At 39.8% G+C, this 13,218-nt stretch overlaps 1 protein-coding gene across 10 annotated transcripts in view; it reads left to right on the top strand.

Moving 5' to 3' along the window:
* Positions 1-13,218, top strand: part of rap1gapa (RAP1 GTPase activating protein a) — a 150,180-nt gene that overhangs the window by 32,663 nt on the left and 104,299 nt on the right. For 9 of the 10 annotated variants that reach the window (XM_062053337.1, XM_062053338.1, XM_062053347.1 and 6 more), the window contains exon 2: positions 1,672-1,707. In XM_062053337.1, coding sequence (XP_061909321.1) covers positions 1,672-1,707 — 36 coding nt within the window. Of the gene's footprint in view, positions 1-1,457; positions 1,522-1,671; positions 1,708-13,218 lie in introns of those variants that run through there. The other variant, XM_062053344.1, reaches the window with a different exon arrangement.

Genomic DNA, 13,218 nt, shown 5'->3' with positions numbered 1-13,218 from the left:
CAACAGAAAGTAACCCAATATTAACAGTAAATTAGCAATTAAATTAATAATAATTTTTAGAAAATAATAGATGACATAATATGTTATCGCGTACATCAGCAGCAAAATTAGGAGCCTTTGTAACCTGTTTTCAAATGAATATATTGTCATTTACATGCCAAATAAAATATACACAAATAAACAGTCGTGGTCAAAAGTGTACATACACTTCTAAAGATCATAATGTCATGGCTGTCTTGAGTTTCCAATAATTTACACAGACCCAGAACAGAATACTACCACCACCATGCTTGACGGTAGGCATGGTGTTCCTGGGATTAAAGGCATCACATTTTTTCCTCCAAACATATTGCTGGGTATTGTGGCAAAACAGCTCAATTTTTATTTCATCGGACATCACATGGACAAAGATAAGACCTTATGGAGGAAAGTTCTGTGGTCAGATGAAACAAAAATTGAGCTGTTTGGCCACAATACCCAGCAATATGTTTGGAGGAGAAAAAGTGAGGCCTTTAATCCCAGGAACACCATACCTACCGTCAAGCATGGTGGTGGTAGTATTATGCTCTGGGCCTGTTTTGCTGCCAATGGAACTGGTTCTTTACAGAGAGTAAATGGGACAATGAAAAATGAGGATTACCTCCAAATTCTTCAGGACAACCTAAAATCATCAGCCCGGAGGTTGGGTCTTGGGCGCAGTTAGGTGTTCCAACAGGACAATGGCTCCAAACACACGTCAAAAGTGGTAAAGGAATGGCTAAATGAGGCTAGAATTAAGGTTTTAGAATGGCCTTCCCAAAAGTCCTGACTTAAACGTGTGGACAATGCTGAAGAAACAAGTCCATGTCAGAAAACCAACAAATTTAGATGAACTGCACCAATTTTGTCAACCAGAAGCTTGCCAGAAGCTTGTGGATGGCTACCAAAAGCGCCTTATTGCAGTGAAACTTGCCAAGGGACATGTAACCAAATATTAACATTGCTGTATGTATACTTTTGACCCAGCAGATTTGCTCACATGTTCAGTAGACTCATAATAAATTCATAAAAGAACCAAACTTCATGAACAAGTATGTGCTCCAATCACTCCATGACAAAAAAATAAGAGTTGTAGAAATTATTGGAAACTCAAGACAGCCATGACATTATGTTCTTTACAAGTGTATGTAAACTTTTGACCACGACTGTATATATATATATATATATATATATATATATATATATATATATATATATAAATTAGGCCATAATGCCCATCCCTAATACAGACTAATTTTAAGGACACATAGCAACCCATTCTAGACTGGCAGTGAGCCATGAGACTTACAATGCAGATTAAAAGCAGCTACAAGAAGCAGTATTGCTGTCACTTATGGAAACACTGCTTCAACAGATGGCCGGAGTTATTTCAGGGTAACCCGGCCCACACGCATGCACACTGCACAGCCATCCTCCCTCAGGTCAAGACACTGACAGAACTCAGGAGCACAATACACTTTCTTCCACTCTTTGATCAGACAGGTAAACTTGCAGTAACTTGAATATATGACATCTTGGTCAAGTGTACTAATTCTTGACTTGTTCTTTTTATAAGTATTTGACTCACGCATCGTTAATGAGCTATGAGCTAATTGTTTTCTAAATACCGTACATTTCTGTGTCTATTTCCAGGGTGGACAAGACTTTCTCCAAGGCAAGAAGCATATGGTGAGTTCTGTTTCCTGCACAATTATACTGGCCGAAAATGTGTTAGTCAGCTATAATCTCGCAATTTACGATGCTAGTTGCTAAACGTGTGAATGAGCCCACTGAGCTGAGCGTAAGGAAGATGAATGAAGCAGATGGGCAGCAGTGGGGAAACAGTCTGGGTGTGTTTGCAGCCCTCTCTGCAGGTGCTGGCACGGCTCTGTCTGCAAGGATGGAGGGCTGCAGTGTGTGGCATGATGGGGCAGGCGAGACATGAGCATGTACTATAAATATGTAAGAATTTAGATGCCTATGTGCAAACAAAACATATGAAGTGTAAGGATCTAGGAAGGAAAACAAAAAAGTTGGACAAAAGCTCGCCCAAGGCAATGTTTTTCAAGCTTTTTTTTTTAATTGAAAATATCCGCAGGCACACCACCATCAGAAATCATTCTCAAACTCAGTTGACAGTAAAAAGTCATTGTCGCAATTGTTGGATATGACTTTAAACCATCGCCAACCATGCACAATATAGCTCTTGTCTCAAAGTAGGTGTACTGTCATGACCTGTCACATCACGCCGTGACTTATTTTGAGTTTATTGCTGTTTTCCTGTGTGTAGTGTTTTAGTTCTTGTCTTGCGCTCCTATTTTGGTGGCTTTTTCTCTTTTTTTGGTATTTTCCTGTAGCAGTTTCATGTCTTCCCTTGAGCGATATTTCCCGCATCTACTTTGTTTTAGCAATCAAGAATATTTCAGTTGTTTTTAATCCTTCTTTGTGGGGACATTGTTGATTGTCATGTCATGTTCGGATGTACTTTGTGGACGCCGTCTTTGCTCCACAGTAAGTCTTTGCTCCACAGTAAGTCTTTGCTGTCGTCCAGCATTCTGTTTTTGTTTACTTTGCAGCCAGTTCAGTTTTAGTTTCGTTCTGCGTAGCCTTCCCTAAGCTTCAATGCCTTTTCTTAGGGGCACTCACCTTTTGTTAATTTTTGGTTTGAGCTTTAGACACTTTTTTACCTGCACGCTGCCTCCCGCTGTCGTCTGCATATTGGGATCACGACAAACCATTGTCGTCTCACACGACGTGTTCCCGACATCTACAAAGCAATTAGCTACTTGCTGCCACCTACTGATATGGAAGAGTATAACACGGTTACGCTGCCGAGCTCTAGACAGCACCGACACTCAAAAACGGCACATTATTTGCACAAAATATTTTTAACCCAAATAGGTGAAATTAGATAATGTCCCACGGCACACCAGACTGTATATCTCGGCACACTAGTGTGCCGCGGCACAGTGGTTAAAAAACACTTGCCTAAGGAGCACAAAGCAGGTACACAATTGTGAACCAAAACAATATGAGCTTTTGAGTGTTTCGGTCCAACAGTTTGCTTATCTATTTGGAAGATGTTTCCCACAGACTGGACTGATAGACATCATATCATAAAGAACAGGCGGGTGAAAGCAGCAGTAACCATTTCACAAACTCTCAGTGAGAATTCTCTCCTCCCCACAGTTCTATTGGGGCCGCATTAAGCCCAGAGACAGAGGTTAAATAAAAGCTTTCCACACGCTGGGAGCTAAAGCCAAAATCCATCTTAAGTTAATGAAAGTTGGACATGATGTGGTTTTAAATGAGATAGTGAGCTAAGGCCACATCACATCCCTGCAAAATACTCACATTTTATAAATCAGAAAGTCTCCTCAATTCTCGATTCTTTTAGTTTTTGGTCATGACTATCATTATTCATTGATGTAATTCTATAACTATAACGATCATGACAGCTGTTAACTATATATAAATAATAGATACATATTTATTAGGGCGGTAACGATATCAAGATTCCAAGGTATTATACCGGTATGAAAGTGGAACTGCACTTTTTATGGTTTTTGCCTATCGTTCACAATCATTATGAGAGACAAGAACACACACGTCTTTTTTTGGAGGGGGGGGCAGGGGTCGGGGTGGGTGGGGGGGTTAAAGATGTTGTTGATGATATAAAACGCTTGGAAGATGTGGCAAGGAGTCAACGTTTTATATACACACAGCAAGTATATCTATAATAAAGTAACAGACACGTTAATAACAATAAGTAATATGTATAATATTCACCCTATTTTGGTCATTTTAAGCATTGCCGGAACTAATTAAGACGACTATTTTTGGACAAATGAAGATTCACAGCCTTATCTTTTTGAAGCTGAATATACGGAAGATGAACTGCTGCTTATAGAAGCGAGCACGAAGAAGAGGGTGAAACGTTGGAGCAGACGAAAGCCAAGAGAGTGAGGTTGGCTTGACTTTGACGCTGTAAATGTGGAACTTGGAGCCAAGCTTTTTCAACATATATGGAGTGCTTACCCAAAGTCAATCCCAAAAAATGTCCAGCTGGACCAAACAGACAACTGTCCATCGAGTGAGTCACTTTAATATTGATCATGATATTAAAAACCATGCAGCATGTCATGGTTGTATTACAAGGACAATACATACGCTGTCTGGGTAGCTGTGTAGAAACAAAACATAAAATGTGAGCTAAGACTTTACAGATACTGCAATACGATTGTTCATGTTTTTCAGTCATTACAGATTGATGTCCTATCACATTCTGTTGTGCATTAGGATTCAGCTGGTGATGTAAAAGCTAGCTTATCTCTCGACGTAGCTAGCTTACGGCTAATACCGTAGCACGCCGATGGGTACGCTAGAAAAAATGTTATTTAGTGTTTTCTCTGACAATAACAATGTCGCTACAGTTTGGTTATTATACAGTTACGGAACGTAAATTAAGAATTGTTGGTGTTTTATTGAATGCATTATTAAAGTTATTTAGAGGTACAACTGATTGCTTCCATTAGCTGCATTGCTAGCCACACTGAACGAGCAGATTTTTACATGTTAGAAAGCAACACAATAAAAAACTTTTTGTCTTCTTGTCTCTCATAAGGATTGTGACCGATAATAATTCCCAAAAAAGTGCTGTTCCCCTTTAAGGCCAATGTACGATATTATTGTTGTATTTGTAAAAAAAAAACAACAACTCAAAAATGCAATAGTGTGTACAATGAAGTGGCATTAATCCATCCATTTTCTACCACCGCAGGGAAGTGGCATTAATGTTTAGGATAAACACACTTACTGTAATTGAACACAAACATAATGCTCAAATGTTCTAATCATATTTATTACCACAAACATGTAGTTTTAGTGCAAAGAATTGTGCGGAAACATCCAATGTTACAAGTAAATATATATATTTTTTAAACCTTACAGTTAAGAGTCTTTAAAGTCCAGTGTAACAAGTGTAAAACAATAATGTACAGTTTAGTGTCTCTCAATTTTTACTTTCTACGGAGGACATTTTTTTTGTATTAGTTTGGAAAATGCATTTTCTCAGAAAAGTGAACTCGCATTTTAACTTTAAATAATGTAAATATCTCACAAACTGACGTTTAGTTTAGCTGTCTTCATCTTTTCCGTGTGATGATAGCGCATCAAGTAGCTTCGGTGTGCAGCAGATGCTTTCCCTCGGCACTTTGACCCAGTCTTTTTTGACTTGGAACGCTCAAGATGAAAGTGGCCCGCTTTATTACCTCCGCCACAGAGGTTATGTTTTTGCCAGGGTTTGTTTGTCTGCTTGTCAGCAACATACAGTAACTCAAAGTTATGGACGGATTTTGAAAAAAAAAAAAACACTCTTCACTTCCTGCTTTCTCTATCTCTTCTCCTTACAGTGCTTGACGCTCCCACATTGCTGTCCGCACTGCGCAGAGAATTCTGGGAGATGTAGTTTATTTTCAGACCCGCCAAAACAAAAGTCCCACATTTAGCACGTTTGAAATGTGCGTGCAAACTGGCAGAGTAGCACAAATGGCTGTGAGAAAGAAGGCGACGGTGCTGCAAAGACGGACAACGAAGAGAGATATAACATTACGTCTGTGTGCGGGTCGGACATATTGTCGATTCAGCAATATCATTTTATAAATTTGTAGCTGTTGGATGACTTGAGGGGCTTAGTAAAACAAATTAAATTGATTATTTTTTAAAGTCTGCTGCCTTTTTTTTTTTTTAAATAAATATGTTGGATCATAGTACATCTCCTACACAAAAAAAATCTTGCGAAGTGCACTTTCTTGCTCTGAATCATTGCAGAAGCACTATCACCACACCTCGGCGCCTCAGAGCGCACTTTCAGTGTGCTAAAAATAGGTTCTATTGACTACATCGCGCTTCAGTATAGTCTAGAAAAGGTTGTGCATTCTGTGCTGCATGTAAACATGACAAAACCCCTTGCGGTGTCTTTTTGCTACTACATTATAAGTTACATTTTCCCACCTAGCTTCATATAAATAGACCAACAATGTAACAATATGAACAACACAACACAAAATACTTACATATTTGTGAAAATAACATAGAAGAGAAGAACTGAACAATACTGAAAGGATCACGTTAGTTTCGCTTCCTGACCTTGATATAACCTTTGATATTGATCATATCGATATTTGCCCAGGGCTGCACGGTGGTACAGGGGTTAGTGCATGTGCCTCACAATACGAAGGTCCTGGGTTTGATCCCGGGCTTGGGTCTTTCTGTGTGAAGTATACATGTTCTCCCCGTGACTGCGTGGGTACTCCAGCTTCCTCCCACCTCCAAAGACATGCACCTGGGGATAGGTTGATTGGCAACACTAAATTGTTCCTACTGTGTGAATGTGAGTGTGAATGTTGTCAGTCTATCTGTGTTGGCCCTGTGATGAGGTGGCGACTTGTCCAGGGTGCACCCCCGTTTTACGCATGAGAGCAGCTGGGATAGGCTCCAGCATCCCTGCGACCCAGAGAGGGACAAGCGGTACAAAATGGATGGATGGATGGATATTTACCCACTTTTACAGTAGGGTTGTACAGTATACCGGTATTAGTATAGTACCGCGATGAATAATATTCGGTACTATATCGCCTCTGAAAAGTACCGGTCCACCACAATCCCCCGCCCCTCGTCATCGTTTTACGAGCAGATGAGCGTGTTCGGCGGCACACAATCACGGAGTACTTACAAGCAGACACAGTGTGTAGACAGAAAAGGGAGAACGGACGCATTTTGGCTTAAAAACTAAAGATAAAGTTGAAGTTCTAACACTGAAACGCCCTCAGGAAGAGATGCTTTAAGACATGGCTAGCTAGCTAGCGGCTAAAGTTCAGCCGCAGTCTGCAGTGTTTTAGCTACTTCTAAATCACTAATCCTGGTCTCCATGGCGAGAAATAAAGTATGTTTCTTACAAGTACCATTATCACTGGAGGACGAGGAATAGCTAAACATGCTTCACTACACACTTTAGCTCTCCGGCGTCAAAATGTAAACAAACGCCCTTGGTGGATCTACACCTAACATCCACTGTCATGATACCAAAGTACAAAAGCGTATCTAGTCGATACTACTATGATTACGCCAATATTTTTTTGGCATCACAAAATCTTCTTTTGTTTTTTAAAAATGTATATTCTGTTTATAATTTCAGGAAATACGTGCCTGGACACATGAGGACTTTATATATGACCAATATATGATCCTGTAACTACATGGTATCGGATTGATACCCAAATTTGTAGTATCATCCAAAACTAATGTAAAGTATCAAACTACAGAAGAATAAGTGATTATTACATTTTAACAGAAGTGTAGATAGAACATGTTAAACGAGAAAGTGAGCAGATATTAACAGTAAATGAACACGTAGATTAATAATTCATTTTCTACCACTTGTCCTTAATAATGTAGACAAAATAACAGAATTGAAAATGACACAATATGTTACTGCATACGTCAGCAGACTAAATTAGGAGCTTTTGTTTGTTTACTTACTAATAAAAGACAATTTGTCTTGTATGTTCACTATTTTATTTAAGGACTTAACTGCAATAAGAAAAATATGTTTAATGTACCCTGAGATTTTTCGTTACAATAAAGCCAATAATGCAATTTTTTGTGGTCCCCTTTATTTAGAAAAGTATCGAAAAGTACCGAAAAGTATTGGAACATTTTTTGGTACCGGTATTGGAACAACACTATTCTACAGTATACTTTACCTACATGCCAGTACAAATGAGTCTAATGAAATATTATTTTTTAATACCTTTCCAACATCCAACATGAAAGGAGTATGTTGAAACAGTCCAGTAATGTGATACAGCTCTTAGACAGGACGCGTACGCCGTCATATTGCAATTATGAATCTTTATGATCTTCGTGGCTCTAATCAGACTTATTTTATATTTAATGTCACGAACTGTTCATGTTTTGACTTGCTTACTTGAATAAATGTTAAATGGTCAACAAATGATCCTCAGTTCTCCATGGAAGGAACCTAATTGGTTGTAATCCTGTAGAGTTAAGATACCCTGATGGAAATAAATACATGAAGAGGGTGCGTGTGGATGCAATGTTTTGTTGAGGGATCTGCCTTTCTCTTTCTCTGACACACACACACACACACACACACACACACACACACACACACACACACACACACACACACACACACACACACACACACACACACACACACACACACACACACACACACACACACACACACACACACACAGACACACACACACACACACACACACACACACACACACACACACAGATACGAAGAGCACTCACTGTCCCTCGAGCATGATGGATTATTGTGGCCGGCTGTCCATTGTATAACTCCCTTGCCTGTTTTTAAAAACAAGCTGCCCACTGGTCCCACTGGGCTATCTACCACTGACCTTCATGTCGGACAGGCACGCAAGACCACGGGGTTTGTTGTGCTAGAAGGGATGATTTCTAAGCCCATGCTATATCTTGACATTCATTGAAGAGTCATTTCTTGAGAAAAAAAAAAGATCTCAAAAGCAGGCAATTTACACCACAGGTAGCTCACACTCTAAAGATCTATTTTTGCTCTACACAATTTGCTTGCGACAGGAGAGCAATTGCAAAAACTAAACCTATGAATTCCATGTTTTTAACAAACTGCCCGACAATACAGAAAATTCATTTTCCTCTTCTTCTTCTTGGTCTTCTTCTTTTCCTTCTTCAAAAAGTCTTCAATAATGTGGATTTATTATATTTATATAGTATTTCTATTTAAGTGTGTATGGATCGACTCCATCACATTCATCCATTTTTTCATGGGTTGTATATTCTCCACTAAACCTTTAAAGGTGTCATATTATGTTTTTTTTCTACATGTAAAACAATTGCTTGTGGTCTACATAACATGTAATGGTGGTTCATTGGTCATGTGTTTGCATAGATTATGTTTTACACACCATCTTCAAGTCGCTTTCTGACCATCTCTGTTGTGTACAGGGGGAAGGAGACTGCACAGACAACAGGGGCGTAGTATATAGCTCTATGTTTTATGATATATATACTATATATATATCAGTGACGTGCAGTCAGGGGAGGCAGGTGAGGCGGGGCCTCACGTGCCATCATGGAAAGAAAAAAAATGTAAAAAGAAAAAAAAAATAATTAAATTGTTATATGTATCCAGTGATTATACTATCAAGTTATTTTCCATTTAACTTCACCCGTTTTAGATAATTTTTATTCAAAATCGCTGAATTTTCACATTTGCCTTTCAAATACTGAGAAGAGACTTGCTGTGATCAGCAGCCAGTTGAGGCACGTCACTCAGTAGAGCCTCACAATGGATTGCGGACTCGGCTAACTGCTGGCCTGCTGTGCAGTGAGACCGTATTGCTATATGAACTATATTATACATTTCCATAGTTTAGTTAGCTGAGGTATATAATGTACAGTGTATTTTGTCAACAACTGTATGTGTGTAACGTATATCTTGTGCTGAGCAATCATAAAACGGCTGCGAAGACGCACTGGCTGAGGCTCGCAGTAATCCCGCCTCCTGGTGGTAGAGAATGAACCCTCGCCGTAGAATGCACCCCCTGGCGGGAGTGTTATATCAACTAAAGCCCACACTTAAACTTTCCACATGCAAGATTGAATCTATTTAAAAAAGTTATTTAATAAGAAGCCAAAAAGTGCAAAAACAATAATGTCCGTGTTGGAGGAGTTGTGAATTAATGAAATAGTGGTTGGGGGCGTGGTTATTTACAGATATAATTCACCAACTCGAGTATTTCATATATACAGTATATATATATATATATATATATATATATATATATATATATATATATATATATATATATATATATATATATATATATATATATATATATATATATATATATATATATATGAAATACTTGACTTTCAGTGAATTCTAGCTATATATATATATATATATATATATATATATATGTATATATATATATATATATATATATATATATATATATATATATATATATATATATATATATATATATATATATATATTTTATATAAATAAAAGAAATACTTGAATTTCAGTGAATTCTAGCTATATATATATATATATTTATTTTATATAAATAAAAGAAATACTTGAATTTCAGTGTCCCGGTGGCTATCCATTAGATGGCTTTCAGTGAATTCTAGCTATATATATATATATATATATATATATATATATATATATATATATATATATATATATATATATATATATATATATATATATATTTTATATAAATAAAACAAATACTTGAATTTCAGTGTCCCGGTGGCTATCCATTAGATGGCAGTATTGTCCTGTTTAACTTCTCCATTCATGATGGGTATATCATTTCGGCCACCGTGTTCAATGGAGAAGTCTGTTCTACAAAATTTACAGGCAACATACACCTTCCCCTTCGAACTGTCCTGGATGAACTGAAATTCTTGTTTCCATTCGTTTTGGAACTTGCAAGCGTATTTCTTCATCTTGCTCGTCGACGGCGTCGCCATGTCTGTAATTTCCTCGTTCTTCTGCTTCGTCTCCTTGTTGTGTGCGCAGTTGTGCACTCTACTCTCTAAAAGCCCTAGATGTTATGATGTCATTGGGCAGGCAAGCTGTTTATATTGTGGGAAAGCGGACGTGAGAACAGGCTGTCCCCACTCAGTCTCAGGTCCGCATTGAAAACCGGGAGTTTGTCGGGAGAAAATCTCTGCCGGGAGGTTGTCGGGAGAGGCGCTGAATACCGGGATTCTCCCGCTAAAAACGGGAGGGTTGGCAAGTATGGTGTAAAGTTAAAGTTAAGTTAAAGTACCAATGATTGTCACACACACACTAGGTGTAATGAAATTTGTCCTCTGCATTTGACCCATCCCCTTGATCACCCCCTGGGAGGTGAGGGGAGCAGTGGGCAGCAGCGGCGCCGTGCCCGGGAATAATTTTTGGTGATTTAACCCCCATTTCCAACCCTTGATGCTGAGTGCCAAGCAGGGAAGAATGCTGGTATGAGCTTTTAAACATAACCCGTTAACTGCTGCCAATCAAATGGTGAATAAGATACTCTTTAGGGTTCATATGTTTGTAAATCTGACTGTGATGAAGTCAGTGCCTCACCAGCCATGAACCTCACCGCACTTAACTGATATATATAAATAACAAACAATAATATTAATCAACTAGAGAATGGCGTGTGACTAAATCCAAAAGTGTATGGTGTGTGACTATGTGTGGGAATTAACTGCTGAGTGTTACCTTGAGTGTTGCGCGAGAGAGGCGCAAGTCCAATGGGGGAAAAGCAGGCTCGAAGGTCCGTGAGACAAGCAGGTAGTCGGGGCGATAGTGAGGCGTCAGAGGTCCGTGTCCAGGCGGGAGGTCGAGATCCAAGAGGCAGCCAGGGAAGCAGAGGGAACGCGGGAAGACGAGACACACAGCTTGTAACGTGGAAACGGAGGTACACTGCTGGAAGGGGCGACAAGGAGGACACGAGACAACTGAGCACAACGGGTGAGAAAACACAGAGAGAAAGATTTGCATAGAGCTTGATAGGTTCGGCTTACTGTACAAGACAGGTCCCTACGTTCTGGCACGGGATAGCAGGTTGTGCAGGCTTATGAAGGCAGGTCCTCTGATCAGTGACAGGTGCGCTGATTGCTGGCAATTGATTGCAGCTGCTTGCGTCAGCTGGACTGACACGCGCCTGGCGTGCTCCCGGAGGTGTGCTGAGCGCAGCGCACACATGAATGTGCACTGGGGTGCGCTCGGGCCGTGACAGTCTCTTCAGGATGCACCATTTTGTGGGCGGTCTTATTTACATGCTTCCACTTCGACGGCGTCTTCTCCCTGTCAGCCATGTTGTAGTTCTTAGCGCTTCCCTAGTGAGTCTACTGACAGATATAAGTTCGAACTATACACTACTTTTTGTTAAACATAGCAACAGCGAAGGATGCATGTGCATGTACGAGCCAGTCTGCCCCACAACAAGACAATAGAGAAAAAGAAGGAGTTTATTGTGTTACGACGCACGCGCAGTCTGCTTCTCCCTCCTCTGCGGAAGCACTTGGAAGATCCGCTGACAGCACGCTTGGACACGCCCCTGCTCGCGCTGACCGCGCAACGCCCACGCAGCATGCCCACGCAGCACGCCCACGCAGCACGCCCACTCAGCACGCCCACGCAGCGACAAGCCTGCACGCAATCTCCAATCTGCACACCTGGGACTGATGAGGCCGAGCTGTATAAAGGACCAGTGGACCAAGGATCGACACGGGAACTTAGTTACCTCTTTGTGTACCTGCCTACCCGAGCCTTCCCTCTTCAAGATCTCCCGTTGTTTCCCCTGTGTTTTGGACTGCCTTCCTCGTTTCCCGACTCCTCACTCGCCCCTGGACTCTGACGTCTCTCTCTGCCCCACGGACCCCTCGCGGATCTTGGACCCCTTTTGCCTTGCCCTCTTTGGACTTATCTGCTTTCTCATCAACACTTGGTAACACACACTTCAGATATCTAAACACATAGTCTTACACCACACACTCTTGTATTTTGGTCACACACTCCATTTCTATAGTTTAGTTGTATTGTTTGTTATTATATATATATATATATATATATATATATATATATATATATATATATATATATATATATATATATATATATATATATATATATATATTGATTATACATATAGTAAATTATTGAACATTACTCCCCCCTGGTGTCAGTTGCCGTTATCGCCCCTCAGTTAACCATAACATATTGACTCTAGTGTGGACTACAATGGCAGACTTGCGCAAAGCTCTTTGGGTAAATCTTTACCATATATGTAGATATTCGCTGATGTCACACTTGGGAAAAATATCACAAATTGGGAAAATTCCAAACGGCTCGTTTGGAGGAAGTATGAAGTAAGGCAAGATTGTTTTATTGAAAACTGCATTATGCCTCTGGGGTTTAATTTTAATTTTGTTGGACTTATGCAGAACCCAAATACGCACAAACTGGTAAGAAAAGTTGTTTTTGCAAAATGGGTCCTCTTTAACACATGCCACAACTGTGCTGCTAAAGAGAAATAAACAGTGGCCGTATTGAATGTTTGCTTTCCATCAGAGCATGTGAGGTACGATGGACGG

This window comes from Entelurus aequoreus, linkage group LG07 (assembly GCF_033978785.1).
Source record: "Entelurus aequoreus isolate RoL-2023_Sb linkage group LG07, RoL_Eaeq_v1.1, whole genome shotgun sequence".
NCBI lineage: Eukaryota > Metazoa > Chordata > Actinopteri > Syngnathiformes > Syngnathidae > Entelurus > Entelurus aequoreus.
This window is presented reverse-complemented; position numbering and strand designations above follow the sequence as displayed.